This window comes from Diabrotica virgifera, chromosome 7 (genome assembly GCF_917563875.1).
Source record: "Diabrotica virgifera virgifera chromosome 7, PGI_DIABVI_V3a".
Lineage (NCBI taxonomy): Eukaryota > Metazoa > Arthropoda > Insecta > Coleoptera > Chrysomelidae > Diabrotica > Diabrotica virgifera.
This window is the reverse complement of record NC_065449.1, coordinates 57566826-57593546: the sequence shown is the minus strand read 5'-3', so window position 1 is coordinate 57593546 and position 26721 is coordinate 57566826. Positions and strand designations below refer to the sequence as shown.

Genomic DNA, 26721 nt, shown 5'->3' with positions numbered 1-26721 from the left:
CTAGATATACAGCTTTTAAAAATCAAGAGAATCTAAATATCACACACGATGAAATAAAATGCTTCATAGGAATCCTTATTTTGAGTGGTAACAATTCAGTCCCATCTAAACGTCACTATTGGGAGAAGTCCGAAGATATTAGAAATACCTTGGTATCGAGAGCTATTGAGAAGAAATAGATTCCGGTCCATCATGAAGTTCATTCACTGTTCCGACAACACTAAACTGGACATAACCGACAAGTTTTCGAAAATCAGACCTCTAATGAATATGATCAAAAAAAGATTCCTCGAACTTTTTGTGTCAGAAGAAAATTGAAACTTCGACGAAAGTATGATAAAGTATTTTGGAAAACATAGTGCTAAACAGTTCATTAAAGGAAAACCGATCCGGTTTGGCTATAAGGCTTGGTGTATTAACACAAAAGAAGGTTATTGTGTGACATTCGATATGTATCAAGGGAAAAATGCTACAATTCCTGATGCTTATAAGTTTTGGAAAGGCTGCTTCTCCCTTTGTTAAACTTTTAAACGAATTTCCTGAACCAAAAATGAGGTTACCGTACCATTTTTACTTCGATAATCTCTTCACTTCAGTAAATCTATTCAACTTCCTTAGATTTAGAGGCTACCAAGCTACTGGTACAATGAGAAGTAACAGAATTCCTAAATTAGAAGTAAAAGAACAGAAGGCTCCTATTAAAAAATCGAAGCAGCTGGTTAAAGAAAGAGGCAAGAAACAAAAACTAAATCAAACGTTAAAAAAATCTTCCCACAAGTACTAGATCCACAATTATTAAAAACCAGAGGACAATACTGTAGCGCCATAGAAAGAAAATCAGGTATGTTTTTTGTTAGAAGGAAAGACAACGATGTTGTATTAGTAGTTTCAATATTTCATGGTCTTCAACCTGTACGCCATGTTAAGAGATATTCCAAGGAACAACATAAAAATATCCAAGTACCGCGGCCGTTTGTAATAGGAAAATACAGGGTGATTGATTAGTAGGGTAAAGCTCAATAGCTCCGCCCTAGTAATAGATAGCAATAAAAGTTAATAACAAAAATTTTAGCCACCTTTGAGCTTCACATTACAAAATTAGTTAGAATGTTACAGGGTGTTCGATAACACAGTGGCAGACCTAACTTATGTTTTTTTTAAATAGAACACCCTATATTTTATTTTATATTCGAAATCCTGTTAACTTCTCCATCACAAACATATAAAGGTTTGTAATGTTATACAGGGTATTTACAAAGTGATATCCAATTTTGTATGAAAATCGTAACAAGTTCAACTCCCTGTATAAATAAAAATAAGCACAACAGCAATGGTTTATTAATGCCATATTTTTTTACTTATTGTCAAAATTTTTAAGAATTGTTGATATTGCTAATTTTCTTTGTACAGGGTGAGTCAAAACGCAAGTACATTATTTTCTCAGTAATGTTAAATGGAACACCCTGTATTTTATATCATTATTGAAAAGTAACATTAACGTACTTTAATTTTTATATAACATTCTCTATGCCCAAATTTATTAGTTTTCGAGATATTTTCATTTTTCAGAGCAAACTATTTTAGGTGTTTAAATTTATCTAAATTTTAAGTAAGCCATGACTGAATTGACAATTGAAGATTACCGATTATCAATCCGGTAATCAATGTAACACTGTAGCAAATAATAAGAAATAAAAATAATTTATTAGTAATACATTTTACAAACAAAAACACAACCATTACATGCAACATTTTTGAAACAATTAAAAACTATATTTTTATGTAAATGCAACAAATAAACAAAGAAAATTAGTAATAAATTTTACAAAAAACACACAAACACAAAATACAATATTTTTTTAAGACAATTAAACACTACTTTTGTATGTAAATGTAACAATGTAACAAATAATAAGAACGAAACATAATTTATCAGTAATACATTTTGCAAAAAACATGTTTGAAAAAATTAGAAGCTACTTTTAATAAAATATTTTTAATATTTAATTACATAAGGTGTTCAAAATTATCTCCTAACACATTTATGTACGCCTAAAAACGATCATTGAATGAGCTACTTACTCTACGGAGCATTTGTAAATTAACACATCGAAATACACTTTGTATTCTATTTTTCATGTCATCCCTTGTTGTTGGAGGTATTTTATAAACTTCATTATTAACGTAACCCCAAAAAAATCAGTCCAGTTTATTAAATTCTGGTGATTTGGGTGGCCACGCTACTGGTCCATTGAAAAATGAAAATATCTCGAAAACTAATAAATTTAGACATAGGGAATGTTATCTAAAAATTAAAGTACGGTAATGATACTTTTCAATAGTGATATAAAATACAGGGTGTTCCATTTAAAATTACTGAGAAAATAATGTACTCGCGTTTTGACTCACCCTGTAGTTGATATAAAGAAAATTAGCAATATCGACCATTCTTGAAAATTTTGACAATACGTTAAAAAATATGGCATTAATAAACCATTGTTGTTTTTGCTTATTTTTATTTATACAGGGAGTTGAACTTGTTACGATTTTCATACAAAATTGGTTATAACTTTGTAAATACCCTGTATAACATAACAAACCTTTATATTTTTGTGATGGAGAAGTTAACAGGATATCGAATTTAAAATCAAATATAGGGTGTTCCATTTAAAAAAAAACATAAGTTTGGTCTGCCACTGTGTTATCGAACACCCTGTAACATTCCAACTAATTTTGTAATGTGAAGCTCAAAGGTGGCTAAAATTTTTGTTATTAACTTTTATTGCTATCTATTACTATAGCGGAGCTATTGAGCTTTACCCTACTAATCAATCACCCTGTATAATGAGTATATGGGGGGAACAGACCAAACCAAATGGACCGACATTTAACTGAGTATAGGATAAACATACGAGGAAAAAAGTGGTGGTGGAATCCATTTACATATCTTATTGATTTGTGTGTCATTAATGCTTGGTTAATGTACCGCCATCAAGACCCAAAAATGTCCCAGTTAACATTTAGGCGCAATTTAGTACAAGGATATTTGACAAAATACCAAACTATTATATACTTTACGACCAGGACCAAATCTTACCCCTTAAGCTAACTCGAGAAAAGCAATACCTGACATACGATATGATAACATTGGACATTTGGTAGATTCTACTAAAGATGGTAAAAGACGAAGATGCGGGTTAGAAAGCTGTAATAGTATAGTGAGAACAGTGTGCATAAAATGTAATGTTGGATTATGTGTACCATGTTTTGTAACGCTATCACACTAAAAAATAAATTTAGTTTCTATACTTACTTTGTACTTTTTATACTTGTATTTATAGGTTTTTTATTCAATAAAAATACATTAATTTTTTGTCATATTTGTTCTGTGATTTAATAGATTTTTCTTTTAATGCCCACGGGGTCCATATACATACAGGGTAAATTCAATATTTAGCATTGTTAAACATTTTTTTAAATATTTTTCTAGTGTTTTCTAAGCTATTTTTAGTGGTTTTTGAAACATACACAAAAAAAATAATTAAGGGCGTTGCCAGGTTAAAGAAAAAAAAATGGTTGAAACATAAAAAATATATTAGCTGACATGAAACTTAATGACAGATTCAATCCAATAAACACGCTAGTTAGATAAATTTAAAGGGAAATTAAATTATTGCTTATAAGTTAATATTTATGTCTATTATGCGGTTTGGGTTTATCTTTTTTATGTGTTTGGGTTGATGTTTCATTGGAAGTTTCCTCCCTAAGGCAATTTTCTATATCCGCCACTGGTTCCTTTAATGTTCCTAATATAACTAGCTTGTTTATTAGGTTGAATTTGTATTTAAATGTATTGGGTCAATAAATTTGAATTTATTGGGTCAGTCTGTGGTTTAAGTTTCATGTCAGCTAATATACTTTTGTGTTTCAACAATTTTTTTCTTTAATTTTGGCCTTATTGGAATTCCCTTTTTCCCTCCCCGCAGATCCACCACTGAAGAGCCAAGAATTTACCAATTTAAAGGTCGGCAAAGAGAGAGAAAATATATAATAGTGCAAAGGAAAGAGAACACGGTTAGCATCCCTTGTTACTGTGCAATTAATAAATATTTATTTTTTAATATAATCGGTTGGGCCGAGAGTACCGAAGATACACCACTAATGTGGGCGGTAGAAATCTTACAAGTTGGTTAATTCATACAATGATAAAACTCTTAACAAAACCTGGTTAGTCTAACCGTTAGACCACCATACATAGTAAAATTACCACGGCACTGATCGTAGCTCCATCGGAAGAGTGGACGCTTTAGCACCTACTGTATGTTAAATTTCTTTGAACATTGAACCGTGTCATTTTACCGACAATTCACGGGAAAAATACGACGCTCCACAGGACAATACAAATAGGGTACAAGAGGTCATAAATTAGGGTTCGGTATTAGCTTTATTTAGGATCATAAATAAAACACATTTTGAGAAAAATTTTGGTATTTTACTTTGCGTTGAATCTATTTCACGTTGTCTTTCACGTTGTCTTCAGTTTTTATCTTTTTCTATTTCACTCAGCCCGCCGCGCCACGTCCCTGGATTTCTTTTTTAGGTAAAACGGACAAAAGATAGTCTTTATCATCATTAACTCTAGAGCTGGTCGATAATATTGAATAAGGTATTTGAACTTACAATATAGGCACGTGGCAGCACAATTACACATAACAATGATGTTCGCATCATGTTCAAAGCATATACTACCAACATTAGTCGGAGTATATTCTTATTAGTATATGCGTAGTACAACTATAGCATGTATTACCTTAAAAAACATTCTAAATTTCATGTTCTTTGCATATACTTCAAAGTATATTCTCGTACCGAATATACTGAGTAGATTCGTGTACGTAGGATCTCGGAATATTCGTATAAAAGTTTATTCTTAGAATATACCTTTATCGAATATTCTTAACACATACTTATAAGTACATTCTTAACACATACTTATAAGTAGATACTTTTAAAATATCTTAAAAATAATATGTATGTATAGGAAGTATAATATTAGTCATAGATTATCAACTTCGTTATTTTTTAGAATAATTAATAAAATTTATGTATGTAGGTGTAGGTAGTATTGGACGAATTTCATTTCAAAATTGTTGTATGGTAAAAAAGTTTAAACATTAATTGTATTAACGTTTACATACTATTAAAAATTCGTTTTCATAATTGAAATGACTTTACCATTTCGAGTTTATCATGAGTATTTTTACATCGTTGGAATTTGAATTTAGGTACATTCAATTCAATATGGGCCATTCCAGAACCAAAACGTGCCAAACCCAACCAAAGGCTTTGGTGTTGCCAACCGTCGAGTAAGCTTTTTCCATCAACTTACCTTAAAAATTCCCACTTTTATAAAAAAAATTCCCTCCTGTTAATAAAATCTGAGAAGATATTATGTTTAATTATTTTCAAATATTTTGATTTTTTCTTAATATTTTACAATTTGGACTGGAACAAAAATTCCCTTTTGAGTTAACTTTTTCCTTTTATCACCTTTTATGTTGAAAATTCCCGCAAAAAGGAAAATTTCCCCTCCGTTTGGCAACACTAACCACCGATGTTGTTATTCCACAATACATTACATATCCCCCGTCTTATTCTGACACCATTTCTTACCTGAATGGATCAGGGATAGGAATCAATGGTAAAATATGAAAACGAAAACAGGCATTGTTTGTATCTATGTAGTGTTAAGGATGAAGACGAATGATAAAGTATTAGGACTAAAGAACATACATAATCTCTTTATTTTGTTTGCGGTGCTTCAAAATACATATTATCTATTTTGGTAACTCAATATTACTTAAATAGTAGGTATCTAGGTAAGTACATATATAAATTTTAGTTACTTATACATAGTTTAGTTTAGCTAAATATTATATAATAATTTATATAAATAACTAAAATTTATAAATATGTACTTACTTTTTAAGTAATATTGTAGAATGTACGTACTAACTACATTCTCATATGCATATGCAATTAGAATATGTAAATATAATAGGTATTTGGTAGAACCAGTAGAACCTATATGATGAGATTAGGTGATGCTGAAAACTTACTTCTGAGCAATATAGCACTTTCTTAGAATATTCTTAAAAATATATAAATATGTTCTTCCCATACAAAGATGTGCGGTAGTACGTTCTAAGTATATAAATAGAAGGTTTATAGCACTTCCTTAATTGGAATGTTCTAAAAAGTACATTCATGGTATATATTGAAAAGAAGTGCGGTAGTACATTCTAAGTATATACATAAATACATAGTACCTTTAAGTACTGTAATGTAGTATATACTCAGTATCTGCTCATCTGCACATTCGCAATGGTAATTACGCATATTTTCAGTATATACTTTTTCTGAAAAGTATGTTCTATGAATCTACTAAGAACATGAAATTGTTATGTGAGTATAGTTATGCTGTTACAGAACAAACATAAGGCAAGGCATTTGATTTGTTCGGTGTACTCGAATTCCTTCCTGCCGTCAAAAAAATAGTCGAATTCCTTCCCGCTTACCATAGTTAATCCCTCTCGCGGCAGGGTCACATAGTCAGGTAGGTAGTCAAGAAAGGAGCAGGTAAAAAGTTCTGTAATTATTTGATTATACTGAATTTCAAAAAACAGTTTCTAACTTTTCCTTCACACTTTACCCAGGCTTAGGACTGACAGAAAAGACATAAGTATATTCTTAACTGGCATAATTGATTTTATAATTACACAAATTAACCAAACACACAAGACGAAATCTCAAAGTAAAATGAATTTTAAATTTTAATTTTCACTTTTATATTGACCAAAGGTAATCGATTTTATAAATACACAAGGGTAAGGGTTAATACTTTAATCCGCTGAAAGGAATTCGAGAGCTACCCGGACTAAAAATTAGGGTTGGGAAGGAATTCGTGATCAGTCGATTTGTTACTCACCGTAACAGGTGAATCAGCGACGTAGACGATTCAGGTAGGCAGGTGGAGAGATAAAGGTTTGTGTTTCAACTTGTCATCACAACTAGTTGCTGTGACTTATCGTTGTGTTTAAACGACGCTTAAGGCAGCAAACTAACGACGAAAAGGTACAGTAAAGTGTCCAAAGGTACAGCATCACAAGATACAGACGGCAGTAAGGAACAGACGTCAAAAGGTACCACGGTACGATATCCACCGTACTAGTGGCTATCATAGAATATTCCGGTAGAAGATTTAAACGAATATAGGATACTATCTTTTTTTCGGAAGGCTGTCTCGGTCGTCTTTTTATTAAATTGAGTATGTCTGCTTGATACAGAACAATAAAAGGTTCGTTTTTCCTTTGTTTATGGCTTTTGATCTAATCCCACAGCTCGTTTTCGTAGCCATGCGGAAGGAATGTAAATTTGAGTAATTCTACCAGTTGTAGCCAAGAGATGTTTAGATTTAATTTAGCGGCGTTACCCGAAAAAATCCATGGCAGATCGGAAAAGGGTCGTATCAGGAACATCACGTGATTTGGCAAGATTTTGAATTTTTTCCAGGACACTAAATATATAGATGCTTAGGAGCGCCAGAAAATTTAATATTCCAGTCACCTAATTTGACAGGAGTATTAAGGGCATAGGCGCAAAATGTCGCCTGTCAAAATGTTCAATGTGTTTTAATCTTATCGACTTATTTATCCACTTTTTCGTGTTAAAACAGATTTGCCAAAATTAAACAATGAAGAAATTATTAAAGAAGCTGAAAATCTGATACAAATTATAAAGACGACCTAGATACATCATTCATACATAAATGCATTCACTTAAAGGGTCATTTGGATACCACAATAGAATCACCAATTGACAATATTTAAAGATTGAAATATATTTTCCCTAACTTTGACATTGCTTTGCGCATTTATTTGTGCATCCCAGTTGTTAACGTGTCCGCTGAAAAGTCTTTTCGAAAATGTCAAGAATTAAAAATAATTTCAGATCAAGTATGGCACAAGAACGTCTTAACAATTTGTCGATTTTGTTCATAGAAAATGACGTAGCAAAGGCGATAAATTATGACGACATTTGCCGCATTCAGGAGACGAAATAGTGACGGAGCGGTTCCGCAACTGTTGGGAATTCGTTCTCCGAATGTGGCGCTACTTGCAGAGCATGTTACGGAACGGTCGCCATGACAGTGAGCTCATTTTAATTCCGCTACATCCGTCCAACGTATGCTAATTTTGTGAATTTGTCAATAGACTTGTTGAAAGATGGCGTCAAGTACTAATTATTAATTGGAAAATAGAGCGGACGGTAAAGAGTCCATGCTCTTTGACCATGATTATGAAGTAAAAAACAATTTATTGTGCAGAGGGAAGTGTATAACCTCACATATAACAGAAAATGATAGGGTGTCACGAATTTAGGGAGCGGAGCGTTCACAAGAGGAAACACAACTGTTACCGCTCCATCGAGAACTGCTCCATCAGGTTTTCGTCTCCTGAATAGTGATGTCTCCTATCAAATAATCTGTGATAGTGAGGTTATATAGGACATACGGTATCCGTACTTTTTGGAGTCAATTCGGGTATATCAGAGCTAAAAGTGTATGTAATATGTACAAAACTTATAAAAACGTAAATAATATTATTATGTCATGTGTATACTGCCACATCCTTTGTATATATAGAAAAAGTTAACCTCACTTCATCCTTCTAATAGCGTTATCAATTTTATTCTTTGACCTAATTTTTTTTGGAAACGAGGAACATAAAAATATTTCACATCACTATTTCTCCATGTATTTTTACAGTGAACAACACAACAAATAGCGTGATATGGCATTTTTTTTAAATGTCCCATTTAAACAATGACATACACTAAAGCGTCCTTACAAAGATTCAGGCAACCGCCACCATGAGCAGCTCGGTCGATTTTGCTTTAACACTTTGTAACACTCGGAGCAAATAGATGAAGATGATTTTGCCAAAGAAAAATCAAGAAAGAAATCTCTGATGTGATCGAACTGGAATGACAATTTTTTCTGTTATATGTATATAAACATCGTAGTTTAAATCCATTTTTAGTGCCTTCTTATTTAAATAAAAAATTCCGCTTTAAATTTTTTTCGCAAAAATGGTACATGTTTGAAGGGCGGCTACTAGAGAATTGCCTAGGGCGTCAATTGACCTAAAGGCGGCCCTATATATTTGCGGCATTCGAATTGGTAGCGATAATTTTATAGTCTAAATTTGATTTTAACAGAAGACAGGTAGAGATATATAGCTTCATCTTTAAAATCTGTTTTAATAGGTTTATGTGGATCTGGAGTTAGCCGTTGGATTCTCAGGGCGATAGATGGGCCTTTGAATCTTTTGTAGATGGACCCGTGAACCACATTTTTTGAACTATTGCTCAAACTACAACCAGCCAGTAAATAGAGTTAACCCAGTAAACTACAACCAACATAGAATTTTGGTTGCTTTTATTGTCCATAATTAAATCAAATATTATTCTTAGTAAACTAGAAGTAAAATAGAGTGTAACTACTTTATAGTATATTACATACCTAGCGGGAAAGTACCTACTCTATTTCAGCTGAGCGGCAAGGTAGTTTACCGAGGTGCGAAGCACCGAGGTAAACTACAGACGCGAGGTTTGTATTGGGACCCTGCAAGTTCGGCAAAGCGACCCCTATTTCTACGCTCTATACTAAAATTCGCACTTTTAATTATATTGGCCAATTATATTAGTCCTGGTTACTGGATAATTGTCAAGGCCATAGTCCAAAAAAATAATAAGAAGAAAAAATAAGATTCAGGTTATGTTATGAAAACGTCAACAATTGTATGTAGTAAATAAAATTAGTTATTAAAATGCAGTACTGCAAGCAAAATAAAATTAATTAAATTTACCTTTATATAATAATTGCATATCATATCAATATTGTGGAGCAATATATAATTTTTCTGCTTCATTGACAGAAGGTATGAAATATACGTCAATTTGACAATTTCAATTGACAATATGAATTATTTAAGATAGTTGCAATATTTCTCCGCGACTCGCGCAGGGTCGTTTCTCGTTTCCCCTTCCAAGTACTTGCACACCGCGAATACTATTTTACTCACAATTGGTTAGTAGTTTATGGATTTCTAATACTCACAATCTACCAATAATAAATAATAATAATATGTTGTCTCATGTAGAAAATCCAGAAACGTCGGCGTCATCATCTATTTCTGAAACTCATAATTTTGAGCAACACGGTCTTACTTTAACCGTTAATAGTAATCATAATTCCAATGTAACTATTAATATTTATAATTCCAAATAGTTTTCTTTTTGTTATTGTTGTTGTTTCTTAATTAAATAAATGTTGAGTGGATTCTATTCTTTCTAAACCATCTTTTAATCAAAAATGACATTGACATTTGCAGGTAGAAAAGTAAGTAATAAGTCGCTTCCTGATTACTTCAAAGGTTAGAAATCCATAAATTACTAACCGATTGTGAGTAAAATTATTTTTTGTTTAATATCCGGTTCATTCAAATATTTTGTCTCGAATAGAATTACTTCCTCTATAGTACTTATAGTCTTCTGTCACTGTCTACAACGGGTCTCCCAAGAGTAATACCGACTATTAAAGAAATTAGCAGCACCCAATATTTAAAAATAAATTTATTAAAACACATGTATAACAAACAAATATAGGTCTTATAATCATTTACTTTGTCCTTTCAAAAATTCATAGACTACTGCAAAATCTTTGTCACCGTAACCATTGAGAATCAGTGCTCTGTATATTTGATGAGCTAAAGCACCCAATAACAGTGGAGTACCACAACTTAAAGCTGCTGCTTCCGCTAAACCTAAATCCTTGGCTATTAAAGGTACACTGAAACCTCCCTCGTATCTATAAAAGAAGAAAAGCGAATTTAAAAAAATGTACGCTACAAAACATTGTCAGCAAAATACAAAATTCAAGCAAAACGGAAGCTGAGTACTTTTAAATGAGAATTAAAAATGTTTCGCTTTATTTTACATTTGCAAGTTTTTTACTTCTGGGATTAATAATTTGTACGTTTTAAAACGTAATAACATCACATATTGTTCTGAAGCTATTTTCTTGTGGCATCTTATACAATTTATAGTTGCCATCAAATTATTATAGAAACCTTTTACAAACTCACAACTCTACTCTGATTTACACACACTCTGATTTTATTTATATGTATGTGATTTTAAAATGTAATCGATATATTCTTGAAATGTTATTGACTTGCTAAATCGTGGTATTTTCTTTCTGTAGATTTCATTTTTTAAATATGTGTAACCATATCCTACTGCAATATGCAGAGGAATTTGCAACACAATTGGTTTCATTTAACATAATTAGAGCAGCTTCTTTGATTTTTCTCTTTTTACCATCTGTTTGTTTCAGGACTATACTGCAAGTATTCCACTGAACTCTAGATTTATTGTCCCATGCGTGTTTACATATTTGAGATCTATCAACTTTTCTATTTTTAATATAAAAATGACACAAGATAGTTTCACGACCATATCAGGACAAAGAAGAAGAAAAAATCGATCGAGTCATTTTAGATAAAAAAGGCGTTACTTTACAGTAAAAAGATGTAGAAATTATTTAAAAACATAAATTGATCTTTTAACAATTTAAAACGTCTTACCCTTTTGAAGATGGTACATCAGGCATAACTCCAGGAACTGGATTATATGTGTCTGAAGACCACGATCTACCGGTGGATACATTGACTATGTTTGTTAAAAGTTTCGGGTCCAAACCTAATTTAATACCCAAATTCATTGCTTCACAGGTTCCAATCATAGTTATTCCTAAAATAAATGTAATTAATGTATTGTAATGTAATTAATTCTTGGGACATAGCAAAATCTTAGTTAAGAGAAAACTTGTTGAAATCTCAGTACCAATAGTTAGTTCTACAGACCGTAATGATATAAATTTAAATTACAAAACTAATAACGCAATCCATCTCTTCGTCTACTTTAAAGCAGCCTATGGCAGTGTTATAATGCAATTTGATAGAATTTGGGATTCCACCTCAGTTAGATTGACAAAACTAACAATGACAGTCAGGCAGATAAATATTATGGTAGGGGAGCCCAAGCGGGGATTTTTGCAGTTATTCGAGCGCGTCAGATTATCATATGGGGAGAAACCTGGTACCCTGCAGATGTACCTCTACCATATATTGGCTCTTAACACAGGGGAGTTCGTTAAGGGGGGCCCGAAAAAAAAATCTATCCCTAAAAAAACTCGAAATTGTCAGATTAGGATAAGGTAAGTTAAGTACATGCAAAAGAGTGTATATTCCAAAAATCTGACGATTTGAGCCGGGCGTAAGGGAATGGGCGAGTCCCAAAGTTTCACAAGAAAAAAGCGAATATTTCGCGAAATGAATGACAGATCGAAAAACTAAAAAACATGCTCAATAGCGTGCTCAATATTTTTTTAAAAATCTATCGAATCATAGCAAACACGACTTCCCACGGAGAGGGGTGGGGGGTAAATTTAATATTTTAAATACGAATCCCGCGATATGTCGCGAAATGAACATCAGATCGAAAAACTGTAAAATACACTTATTCAATATTTTTGAAAAATCTATCGAATGGCACTTAACACGACCCCCACGGAAATGGGGTGGGGGGTTACTTTAAAATCTTAAATAGGAGCCCCCATTTTTTATTGCAGATTCGGATTCCTTATGTAAAAATAAGTAACTTTTATTCGAATCATTTTTTCGAATTATGGATAGATGGCGCTATAATCGGAAAAAACGATTGTTGGAAATGGAAAATTAAATTAAAAAATGGCAAGCGCCCACTAAAATGGAAAATATTACTTAACTTTTTTTGGTTTTAGGACCTGCTCTTTACAACCCAATAGGTCGCCATTACGCTCGAGTGACTGCACATTTAGCATACATTGCTCCCCTACCATTAGACTCGATGAAACTATCTTTAATATATCGACACAAATTATCTAATTCTCATGATATTGTTATAGTGGGCAGAAGTATGAGAGACGTTAGTACAGAGTTTTAAGTTTACGAACGCACCAAATGAACTAGGACTTATAAACGAGGAAAAAACCAAATATTTTGGTAGTTGCCAGACTTTAAAAATATGTTGGTATTTACGATACATATAAATGGACATAGTTGGATCCATGTTGGCATATAGAGATGGTACATGCCTACGAGATATTCAAATGAAAATAGCTCGGAGAAGGCAGGTTACAATAGCAGTTCAAGGGTTGATAAGGAACAACACTATCACCAAAGAAAACAAACAAAAAATCTTTCACAGCATTGTGAAAAACATTACCTCATACGGAGCAGAAGTAAGACTAACCTCCTGGTTACGAAATCTAAGGGAATGGCTTAGTCTGAGCTCTAAAAAACTATTTAGAGCTGCTGTAAGTAAAATAAGAGTTGCAATGTTGATATCCAACCTTCAATAGAAGATAGAACAACTTAAGAAGGAACTATTCATTCGTTAAATATCAAACATATAAATTAAATAAATATTAACCTAAAATAAGATTATTGCAAAGCTTGGCTATCTGTCCTGCTCCAATATCTCCACAGGGAAATATTTTAGCTCCCATTTTGTTAAGCACGGGTTCAGCTTCTTTTAAGTCATTTTTACATCCTCCCACCATGAATGTTAGGGTTCCCTTCTCAGCTCCAGTTACACCTCCCGATACCGGTGCATCAATATATCTAACATCGTTTTCTTTAGATATTTTGGATAGTTCTTGAGCCATTTTGGGTTCTATCGTTGAGCAATCGATGAAAAGAGATTTTTTGGGAATGCCTAAAATAAAAATATATAAATTAATTAAAGTTTCAAAAAATAACAAGTGGTACTATAGACGAGCGCGAAGATTCATACCATAAAATCTAAATAATATTTTTAAAATTGAATAAAGTAATTTTATTATTTTTTTTTTATAGATTTTGCTTTTTTTATAAAATGCGCTAAAAACTGGCAAGATAACGCAAAAAATGGAAAACATAATACGTTCTGGAATAACAAGAGATTAAACTAGTAGAAGTAGAGGTGGGAAATTATCATTAGAAACCTATACATTTACATTACATTGCATGATAGTTTCCTATCACGACCTTTAGACGTTAACTTACGAGCTAGTTGACTTCAGTCATAAAACTACGTATGACGTTTAGTAAAATATTTTAGTTGAGTTGTAAAAGAAATAAAAAAGCTATATCAAGAATGACAAGCTACTAATAAAAGTTAAAACATTTATAAAAAGTTTTATATTTTACCTTTTAAAATACCATTATCGGCTAAAAGAGTGTCTTTAACAATATCGCCTGTGGGAAGCATAGTGATAACTATATTTGCATCTTTTGCTGCATCCTTAGGTGAACTACAAACTTGAGCACCCTTAAGATTAGCAACACTGTTAAGTGCTGCAGGTACAATATCGAATACTTTTACTTCTTGGCCTTTACTGGTGAGGTTCTTGACCATTCTGGCACCCATTTGGCCGAGACCGATGAATGACACATTGCTGGAATTTCTGGCTGTAAAAAGAAAAAAATTCCATTAGTTTATAATTTATAGAAGTGTTACACCCAGAAGAGACTACGTCAGCGCGTCATCAATATTTTTTTTTTTCGAAAGTTCTGCGAACTTTCAACTGTGCGGCAATAATGCGTCGGCAGTACGACAGTCAGGGCTGGATTTACCACTAGGCCGACAAGGCACTGGCCTAGAGCGCCAAATTTGTTAGGGCGCGAAACAGGCAGATTTTGTTCGGTGCATCACAAAACCGGCAACCAACTTACACATCATCAAAGCAGCACTATCCATCAGATAAAAAGACAGTTATTTAACTGATAAGCTATTTTCTCGTAAACCTAAAAATGGAGAAATAATAAATAGAAATTGGATGTCATTTTCTCAGAGAAAAGGGTCTGTGGTTTGTGTACCATGCATATTGTTCAGTTGCTCTTCTAACGTAAATACATTTACAACCGGTTTTAGTGATTGGAAAAATGCTTCACAAAGAGTGGTAGACCACGAAAATTCTCCTTGTCATAAGTCACACCAGAAAACATTAAAATTGAGAGGTCAAATAAAAGGACATGTTAGTTCAAGTCTTGCTGATCAGTTAAATAAGGAAACTAAAAACTGGAGGAATGTTCTTAAGCGTGTTGTTGCCGCTGTAAAATTTCTATCCACAAATGGATTAGCTTTTCGTGGAAGCCATGAATATTTAGGACTGTTTGATCAAGGCATCTTTTTAGGTTTAATACAATTTTTATTTGAATTTGACTCCTTTCTTGCAGAGCAATTGAAAGTATATGGCGATAGAGATTCAGGTATAACTTCATACATTTCCTAGTCAACATATGAAGAGGTTATCCTTCTTATGGCTGAAAATGTTTGAAGACAAATATTAAATGGTGCCACTTCGGTATGCGGTCTACCGTCTAATATGTGGTCTACGGCAATTTAGCTGATTCGGCATGCGGTCTACGTACAAAAACAAATTAGAGAAACTATTACAAACATTACTATTTTATTATTACTAACAGCTTCACTGTTCAATTGGTAATTATACAAAGAGTCTACATTCTACCACATCCAATACTATTTTAATATTAAATATCATGCAACCGCAGTAAATATCGGTTTTTGCCTGAAAGGAGGAAGACCTAACCCTTCGGTCCAAACCCAACTTACGGGTATTAGAGTGAGAGAACCGCAGGGCAGGAGGTATTTGACCGCTGCGCGCAATCACAACCCACCCTTTTTATTATCACTAAACGGTCTTTTCAGCGTTTTAAATTAACACTCAAGGCCCATTTCGTTGATTCAAGTTTATATAGGCAACCCAAATTACACGCCGCTAATCCTCGGTTCGGGATTTAGACAGAATAACACGTGAAGTGTGAAGTAAAGCACAAGTATGACAAGTAAAGTAAAGTATATATATAAATAATAAATAAAAAGTTTGTAATAGTTTCTCTAATTTGTTTTTGTACGTAGACCGCATGCCGAATCAGCTAAACTGCCGTAGATCGCATATCAGACGGTAGACCGCATACCAAACTAGAAACTCTGCCGTAGACCGCATACCGAAGTAGCACCTATTAAATGAAGCTAAGGAAGTAAAATATTTTGGGATTATGGTAGACCCCACTCCAGACATATCTCATATTGACCAATTAACGTTGGTACTAAGGAATATAACTAGAGATGGCATACCCGTAGAACGCTTTTTGTGTTTTTTGGCTAACGTCGGACACAAAGCTGAAGAAATTGTAAATGCTATTATCGATTTTTGTGATAAATTCGATTTGGATATCACAAAATGCCGTGGTTAGTCATATGACAATGCGAGTAATATGGCAGGGACTCAGGTGTTCAAACCAGAATAAAAAACTATGTCCTCAGGCTGAGTATGTCACACGTGCCGCTCATTCCTTAAATCTGATAATATCTGTGGCCGTTAGTTCATGTGTGGTTGCTGTTTTTTTTGGTCTACTTCAAGAACCTGTACAATTTTTTCATAAGTTCAACACATCGATGTGAGCTTTATTTGAACCAAAATGCTCTGTGGTACTTCAAAACCTATCTAAAACACCTTGGTTAGCGAGAAACGATGCTTGTCGAGCTCTGAAAGAAAATTGGCCGGCAATTACAGAATCTTTGAAACTAATACAGAATGGCAGGAACGAAAAACCTTCATGCCGTAGTGACGCATCTGCTCTAAAATAATTAAACCTTGAATCACTAGAAACAGTATTTTCGTCCATATTTTGGAGTACCGTTTTAGAACGATTACAAAAAGTCAGTACTAAGCTTCAGTATGAAACTACAACTTTAAGTAAAGTAAAAGGATATTACCAGTTGTTGGCTGGTTTTTTGGTAGAGCTTGGTAAAGCCAAAAGTTGGTTGGTTATAAGGGGGTTGGGAGAGGGGGAGATCAAGGCGTAGGGCGTCAGAAATATTAATGCCTAGTAGGGTTCAACATGTAAATCCGGCCCTGACGACAGTGACCATACTATCAAAAACGAAGGCACAATATTGTGATAACATTAATTATTACACTCATAGGCGCGCTAAATGTTACCAAGACAGTCAATTTCGATTTCTTGTTTAGATAATCGATTCGAATGTGGCGCAAAATCTAGGCATGGGATAAAAAAGTTTATTTAAAGAAAGTGTATTTTTTTGTTCTTCTTAATGACGGTACCATAGACTAATAAGAACAAAACTAATAATACATGAAAAAAGATACAAATGGACATCCGAAGGAATAAAAAATAGTGAATTTAATAAAAAGATAATGCATGCATTAAATCAAGTTAACATGTAGCAGGGCCTCGATTTTTGACCCTTCGCTTCGTTATCGAACGTAGTCGTTTCGTATTTGGTAGTATACGAAGCGAATACGTTCGATTACGAAGCGAAGGGTCACAAATCGAGGCCCAGGTAAACTTCAGTGATATTGATGATTTAAATAACCTTATAACCGAAACAGTGAACAAAAGCATTCTGCAACTGAAAAAACCAAAAACAACACACAATGAATTAGACAAAGAAATATTACAACAAATAGAAAAAAGAAAGATCTTAAATAAATCTAACAAAAAAGGAACCGAAGAATATAGAGAACTTCATAAGCAGATTAGAAAAGGAATCAAAAACAAAAAAGAAAAGAAGAAGAAAAATTAATAACAAAAACTTTTGAAAAAAATAAGAGAATGAAATGTCCCAGACCGACACTAAGATGACGTCAGATAATATCATTAATGGGAAAAGACGAAAATGAAATCTCAAGTAGAGAAAGCATACTGAAAAGAATAGAAGAATTTTATTTACACGGAACTCTACAGAACACATCAACAAGACGATGAAATGAGACCAGCACGGAATGGGTGGCAGAATGGCATTGGAATGGCATAATGTAGAATTTAGTGTTTAGCGAGTAATTTTGTTTTGGAATGTATGATGGACGTAGGATAGTAAGACGCTGTGGAGAGTGACGATATCACCCTTGTATTTATTCGAGGCAATCTGACAGATGCGCGTTATGTTGATGACATCTTATAAACCACTTTACTGCTTTATCTAGACGGCTGGCGTCAATGTTTTTCAGTGGCCACTCCGTTCACCGGATCCAAATCCTCTCAACAAAACTTGAGGTTTAAATGTACTTGCCTGTGATGGCCAGGTACCAGCCAGCTTTGGCTGGAAAGATTTGAGGGTAGACGTGGATCATAGAACCCCAACAACAACAATTGGCGGTTATACACACCTTTTTCAACGAAAATTCTATTTATATTTTTTAAAAACGATTCCGGGAGTGGAAGTTGAAACGTCAAGTTTCTTAGGTTATAATGTAATTATTGTCACTACAAACAAACTGTGACTAATCCCATATAAACATATTATAACATGCCACAAGACAATAGTTTTAGAACCTCATTAAAAAATTGTAACAATACGGAATGCATTTATGTTGTATAATTAATTGATTTTTAAAATGTGTAATTATTGAAATAGGTAATGGTTATTAAAATGGGTAATGGGTATCCAAATCCAAAATATTGTTTAATTATTTTTGTGACCCGTGACGTAGGATGCCACGCGTTATTTGTTTACCATTCGTATTTCAAAAACATAAAAACACGCATAATGTAGATTCTGCTATTTTATACATATGTATTTTTAGACAATAGGAAGGCCGATATCGAGTCTTGATGTGTAAAAATAAAAAGAAAATATATTTATTTTTGTGGGATTTCACTATACAAATAAAGGGTGATTCATTTAGAGGTACTTTTTTAAATAAGAAATTTTTTAATTTTATTTGAAAATCTTTATTGTCGTAAAAAAGAACCATTCTTTACAATTGCTTCTTAAAGATAATTTCTTTCAAATATTGACCATGACTGCGGTTAAGACGGTCCATTTTGAAGGTCTAATTCTCGATGACGCGTTCGAGCTTTTCGATTGGTATTTGACCAGTGACTCGAGTAATACTAGACTCCAATGATGCCTCAATCGTAGCCGGTTTATTCATGTAGACTTTGGACTTGAGGTAGCCCCAGAGGAAAACGACTATAAGTGTGATGTCACAGGATATAGGCGGCCAAGTCACTGGTCCGAAGCGTGAAATAAATTGCTCACCGAACCGTTTTTTCAGTAAAGCCATGCTTTCACGGGATGTATGGCAGTTGGCGCCATATTTTTGGAACCAACTGTCACTTAAACTACGAACTTCAATTTCTGGTACTAAATAGTCCGTTACCATGGCGCCATAATGGTCTCCATTCACAGTAACATTCTGGCCGGTCCAAGACATGGACCGACGATTACACCGGCCCATAAACCACGCCAAACAGTGGTTTTTTCTGATTGTATTGGCAACTCTTGGACCTCTTTGGGTTGCTCATCAACCCAAATACAGGCATTTTATTTATTCATGTCCTCATTAAGCCAAAATCGGGCCTCATCGGAAAACATTTTTTTTGCTCTAAGCGCAGGAAACACATTCCTCATTGAAGGCCTATTTTCGTAATACAGCTATACAGTGCGTCCATAAAGTAACGCATAAATTCATTATTTCGTAAACCGGCGACTTTAAGGAAAAATCCCGAAACAGGTCGATTTTTATTTTTAATTTCCGATTTTATGGCATATATATCATACTAGTGACGTCATTCATCTGGGCGTGATGACGTAATCGATGATTATTTTAAATGAGAATAGGGGTCATGTGATAGCTCAATTGAAAGGGTATTCAATTCTCTATTCACTAATGGAAACGTTAACATAATTATTTATACAGGGTGTTCAAAAAAACATTTTTTTAATTAAAATAATTGAGACAAAACGAAGAATGTATGTAATTTATTTAATTCAAAATGCGTTTTACTACTGTCAGAAAACAGAATAAAATTTTATTTGACAAATAAACATTGATTTTCGCTTAAACGAAATGTTCAAACTGGCAAGAGGCTGGTGGGTGGCAGCTTTAACATTGAATTTAAGCGAAAAACAATAAGAATTTGTCAAATAAACATTTTTCCTGTTTTCTGACAACATTAAAACGTATTTTAAATTAAATAAATTACTTACATTCTTCGTTTTGTCTCAATTATTTTAATTAAAAAAATGTTTTTTTGAACACCTTGTATAAATAATTATGTTAATGTTTATATTGGGGAATAGAGAATTGAATACCCTTTCAAATAAGCTATCACATGACCCCTATTCTCATTTAAAAAAATCATCGATTACGTCATTACGCCCAGATGGATGACGTTACTAGAATGATATACATGCCAAAAAATCGGAAATTAAAAATAAAAATCGACCTGTTTCGGGATTTTTCTCTAAAATCGCCGGTTTACGAAATAATGAATTTATACGTTACTTTATGAACGCACTGTATAATTTCTAGACGTTGTGCCGAGTTAAGTCTTTCTATGATGAAATGTCAAACAATACTGAATAGAAACGCAACTTCAGGTGACCGGTGTAGTGATGTTGATTATAGTTACTTTCGAGTATTCGTTACAAATCGTTACTTTTGTATAAAGTAATCATTTACAGTATTCGTTACTTTGATTACTTTTGTATTTGAGTACCGGTAATCATATGGAGAATCGTATTTCTCAGTCCTCACCCTCACACCCTGAGAACGCTTCATACCGATAACGATATTCGATAACACTCGTAAAATATCGGTCCCCTCCGTTACTCGCTGGGATACGATTGGTAGAAAGTAATCAAGTGTATTTACTGGTTGTAGATACAATAGTCGTTACTCGCTCTGATACGATTGGTACGAAGTAATCAAAGTAGATACAATAGTCGTTACTAGCTCTGATACGATTAGTACGAAGTAACAAAGTAATCAGAGTAATCAAAGTAACGATCTGTCTCTCTGTATAGTAATCGTTACTTTCGGTATTCGTAAGTAACGAGTACTTTGTAACGAATACACACTTTTTCAACATCTCTAGACCGGTGACCCATTCATGCACGATCTCCCAACAAATCCTCACCAAAAAAAGGTACCTCTAAATGAATCACCCTTTATAATTCATATCTCAACAATGCGTTTAAAATAAGAACTTTTGCAAAAGAATAAATAGTTACTAAATAAATGAAAGTCATTTTTAGTTTCAATTATTTCTATGGAAAAATCGATTTCCGGAGTAGAAATCGAAACGCCAAACAGTAGTTAAGTTAAAAATTTCATTACAACAAATTGCTATTAATCACATACAAACATACGAAATTATAAACCGTTTTAGGATATGCCACGAAAAAAAAAAAACAGTTTAAAAACCCTCTTTTCTACGATAACCATTTGTTGACTTGATTAGGTCCAGAAAAAAAAACAGAAGAAAAACTATTTGGTAATAGCGGCTCTCATATTTTCTCTTTTTGATACAATTTATCTGACATAAATCCTCAGCCACTAAATCCTGATGAATAAATTAAAACTCGTAAAGAAATTGCAAAAGGAGCATTTATAAAACATAGATCTATACTGTGCAATTCTTAGCTAAGCTTACAACTAAGAATCCAGTTCCTAAAATGTTATTGTTATGTGTACCCTGTATTACTATATGGATGTGAAACCTGGATCATACAGGTTCATATCATTAATAAATTAGAAGGCTTCGAGATCATATCACATTGAAGTCTTAAACAGAAGAGGTAAAGGCGAAGGTGACTGGACTAAGATGGAAAAAAAGCAAAAACATGAATATCTGGACATATAATGAGAGGTAGCAGATAATGGATAATGCAGTTAATACTTACAGAAAGATTGTTATTATACATGTCGCGTAAGATCGAGAACAGTATCGGCAAATTGTCAAATATACCTAAGTACTACCTACATCTAAAATTTGGGCATTGTACTCAAAGAAGAAGGAGATGAAATTTCTATTTACGTCGTGAATTCCACAATAACTTAAATATAAATTGCATCTACTTCTTCTTTGAGTACAGTGCCAACTATAGAACAAGAACAACTATTAGACATTTTAAAAAATGTCTATAGGCTCCAGGTCGACTCAGCCTGAATAAAATGAGTACCTTGGTAAAACCAGGGATAATAATAGGCGGTTGAAGCGTAGCACTGGCCCTGTTACCTTCCTTGTATACCGTAGGCCCTAGATTTAGCAGACTCTCTGCTATAATCCCAAAGCCGCGTGAGCGGTATAAAACCGGAGACTATTATTATTATAATACCACAATAACCATTTATTTATTAAATAATACAAAAATCCACGAGGAAAATAAATTTCCTTTAGCTGGCTGTATACCATAAATCACAAAAATACGAGATCCTTTGGAAAAGGTATATTTAAAATTCCCTAAATAAGGCTTACATTGAATCACAGAACATTTTAGGATTGAAAAAGCCATCATCAGTGTTACGAAAAGCCCTAAAATAAGTATAACCTAATTAATAAGAAAAAATTATTTAGAATGTTGACTAAGGTTAAAAAATGTAAGAGGTCATACTTACAATAATATGCATGCCTGAGCCACAAAAATGTTTTGGGTAAAAACCATTTAAAAGTTGAAATTTGTTATGATATACTACATATTTTTAATATTTAGTGATGTTGCAAATATTCCTGGATATTACCCAGGGCAACACAGAACTCTTCCCACGTGGTTGGAATTTAAGGATTGAAATCTAACATATTGGAGTTAAATGGCCAACTGAATAATTTTTTTATTAAATAATATCTTTTCACACAAGCATGCCGCATTAATTAACTACCGATACACAAGGTTAATTTACAATACATACAAGAGCGCAACTATGTCGGTGAAACTACATAAAAACACGGATCATATTATATCCAATCGGCAGAGGAGTTCGACAGGGCGATACCTTATCGCCCAAATTGTTTACCGCAGTACTAGAATATGCTTGTAAAAACTTAACTGGAAAGAGAGATGCCTGAACATTGACAGTAGCAGATTAACAAATTTGAAATTCTCAGACGACATAGTTTTGTTCTCTGAAAACGTTAAGAAGATATGTATAATGCTACATGAACTTCAGGTAGTGTGTGCCAGTGTATACTAAATTTACAATCAAGATGCAGTAGAAATAAACAAACCAAGATACGGTAAATGCTACCAGGAGCACTCCCGAATCATAATTTTTACAATGTATGTATATACATTGTAAATCCCAAATCATGATTTCCAAAGTTTATACATTGTAAATTATGATTCGTTAGTGCTCCTAGTAGAATTTAACGTGTCTTGGTTTGTTTATTTCTACTGCATCTTGATTCTAAATTTAGTATAGGTCTTAAAATAAACATTTCCAAAACAAAATTCATGACAAACCTAGTACCTACCGAAAATATCAATATTGGAGACAACAAAGTAGAGCTAGTGGAAAAATACATATACTTTGGATACGAAATTAAGAGATCACAAGAGACAACCAAACATCCGAACTACGAAGAAGAATAAACCTAGCATGGGCAGCCTATGGAAAACTCAAAGACATAAAACGTAAAACATTTGACCAATGTGTGCTGCCTGTCATGACCTATGGGGCCGAAACTTTGACATTGATAGCTACAACTTCTAAAACGCTGCAAATAGCTCAGATGAAATTGGAAAGGTCAATGCTAAGTATATCGCTTCATGATCGGGTTAGAAATGAAGACCTAAGACGAAGAAGAGGAGTTACCGATGTAATTTCCCGAATTGCCACACTGAAATGGAACTGGGCCGGACACGTCACCCGAATTAGTGATAAAAGGTGGACTAAGAGATTACTTGAGTGTAGGCCGAGATTAGACAAAGAAACTAGAGGAAGACCCCCTACTCGTTGGACTGACGATCTCAAGAAAATGTCAAGAATTGGATGCCGAGTGCTCAAAATAGAGCACAATGGACAAAAATGAGGGAGGCCTATGTCCAGCAGTGGACGCAAAGGGCTGGGTGATGATAATTATTAGAGTCCGGATTTGTAAGCATAATGCTTATGTTAAATAATACAAGCAGGACTATTCTCTTTTTAAATATGAACGAAATATGCAAAAATAAGTCATTTTGACACCACTTTTTTATGTCTTTTTTGCTATTTTCTCAATTTTATGCCTTTTTTGAATTTTTGTGCTTATTTGGTGCTTTTTAAATACTATTATCATTATTGCATTTGCGAACAGCAGCAATTTAATTTTGATCTATGCAGTGCAATGGTGGACTTTGATCTCCCACTAAATAAATTTCAAAATGAAAGTTTTAAATCTTTTTGGAATGAAAGTGCTGGATGAAAGTACTCTGCGAAAAAATATGTTAATTGCGTTTACAAGGAAACCAGAAAAAAAGTAAAAACGAGAAATCTTTACGAAGAGTTATTTAGTGTGCTTAAAAGAACGAGAAGCAACAAATAACAATACAGTTTCAAGATTCGTAAATGAATCTTTAACAAATTTTTATCTTCCCGGGGCTTTGGCCACCAACAAAATAGTATTCTACTACTATTCTAATGCTTTCCCACGCTGAACCAAATATGATCAAAACAGCATCAAATCTTAAAGTGTTTTATCCAAATCCAAATTATTTTGAAACAATAAACAATAAAATATTTGGAGAAACAGCAAATGTCATTAGTTGAGTCGATCCAAAAAATAAACAATTAAAAAAAAAGATCCTTGGAAAATTGTTTCAGATAGTATTAACAAAAGTCAAAGATGTATTAACGAAAAACGAAGGGTTTCAAAGGATGAAGAAAATATTTTCAGTTTTAAATGGATAACACGTTGAAGATATAAATATGGATCCGACAGTAGTGGCAAAGTATAAATATGTAGTATGCACCGATAACCAGTGTGGACGTTGAAAGAAGCTTTTCGATATACAAAAATGTTGTTGAGTGATAGGCCCCGAAAAACTATTTACAGGGTGTCTGCGTAACTTTGCACCATATGGGAAACTTTTTTAATATCAATTTTACGAAAAAAAGTCATTCTTTATAAAGTGCTCTGCATAGTCTAAAACCTAAGATGCAATCATCAGATATCAAATTTTGTCAACAGTATACGAGGTATGTCAAAAAATATTAATTTCGCTCAAGAGCAAACTACCTTTTTACTTCAAAATATCAAAAAATTTTATTATGAAAAGTTATTTGTAATTAAAAACCATATTCAAATATGCAATAACAGCCTTCTACGTGAAAAAAAAAATTTCTGAGATTTTCCTAAATTACCGATTCCGAACATCATTTTTATTTATTAGACATGTAATAACTCTTTTATTAATAATTTAGGAAAAAAACTTATTCTTCATAAAAATCTGTGCATGGTCTAAACCTCAAGATAAAACCATCAGTTTTCCAAGTTTGTTAATTTTATACGAGGTGTGTCAAATAATATGAATTTAGAAAGAATATAGAAAGAATTCTTTCTAAATTCATATTATTTGATACACATCGTATAAAATTAACAAACTTGGATAACTGATGGTTGCATCTTGAGGTTTAGACCATGCACAGATTTTTATGAAGAATACCTTTTTTCCTAAAATTATTAATAAAAGAGTTATTACAGGTCTAATAAATAAAAATGATGTTCGGAATCAGTAATTTAGGAAAATCTCAGAAATTTTTTTTCTCGTAGATGGCTGTTATTGCATATTTGAATATGGTTTTTAATTACAAATAACTTTTCATAATAAATTTTTTTGATATTTTGAAATATAAAGGTAGTTTGCTCTTGAGCGAAATTAATATTTTTTTGACATACCTCGTATACTGTTGACAAAATTTGATATCTGATGATTGCACCTTAGGTTTTAGACTATGCAAAGCACTTTATAAAGAATGACTTTTTTTCGTAAAATTGATATTAAAAAAGTTTCCCATATGGTGCAAAGTTACGCAGACACCCTGTATATATTTTTTCTTATATATATTTTCTTAAAAACATGGTTTGTCAAAATTTATATGCTTATTTTCATGCTTTTTTTTGTATAATAAAATGCCTTTTTTCACAAAATCGTTATGCTTTTTAAGCGCTTTTTTTGGGTTTCTTTATGCTTTTAATTCCGAACCCTAATAATGATAATGAACTTTTCACTTGTTATTTACGTTTATCCATATTTATGTAATTTACGTTTAACCTCTAACTACCACATTATAAACTTTTAATTAATAATACCACTTTTGTCATATTTTACCTTTATGCTATTTGTGTTTAACCGCTAACTACCACAATAATCATCTAATAATGTTTAAAATATTAGTTTCTATTTTAATTGACCTTGCTACACTAAATGATATTTTCATGTAGGTACCTTTTCCTAATTTAATTTTACGTCAGTTATTAACTAATTTTTAAATAATTAATATTTTTATATATGCTTAAGTACATTTTTAATCACTTTGATTTATATTCTTTTTCACATATTTACATATTATAATATTTTTAATTATGGTTATATAAAAATTTAACTTATCTTTGAGTCATATCTTTTAACATCTAAATCACAAATACAATATATAATTGCGGAATGCGAACACAACTATGAACTACATAAGTTAAGAGGTAGTTATGGCGCATTTTTTGACATACAATTAAGAATTTTATATTCACCATTGGCGTGCATACG

The 26721-nt window shown here is 32.8% G+C and overlaps 1 protein-coding gene across 5 annotated transcripts in view; it reads right to left on the bottom strand.

Annotated features, from left to right (window-relative positions):
• The window catches only part of LOC114330869 (3-hydroxyisobutyrate dehydrogenase, mitochondrial), a 206777-nt gene that overhangs the window by 163311 nt on the left and 16745 nt on the right, over positions 1-26721 (bottom strand). The window contains exons 2-5 of one of the 5 annotated variants that reach the window (XM_050656467.1): positions 14355-14615; positions 13597-13881; positions 11709-11874; positions 10681-10930 (exon numbers count right to left, since the gene is read on the bottom strand). The exons of 1 other annotated variant lie outside the window; for it this stretch is intronic. In XM_050656467.1, coding sequence (XP_050512424.1) covers positions 10738-10930; positions 11709-11874; positions 13597-13881; positions 14355-14615 — 905 coding nt within the window. In that variant the 3' untranslated portion in view covers positions 10681-10737. Of the gene's footprint in view, positions 1-10680; positions 10931-11708; positions 11875-13596; positions 13882-14354; positions 14616-26721 lie in introns of those variants that run through there. 3 more of the 5 variants (XM_050656470.1, XM_050656469.1, XM_050656471.1) reach the window with 3 other exon arrangements.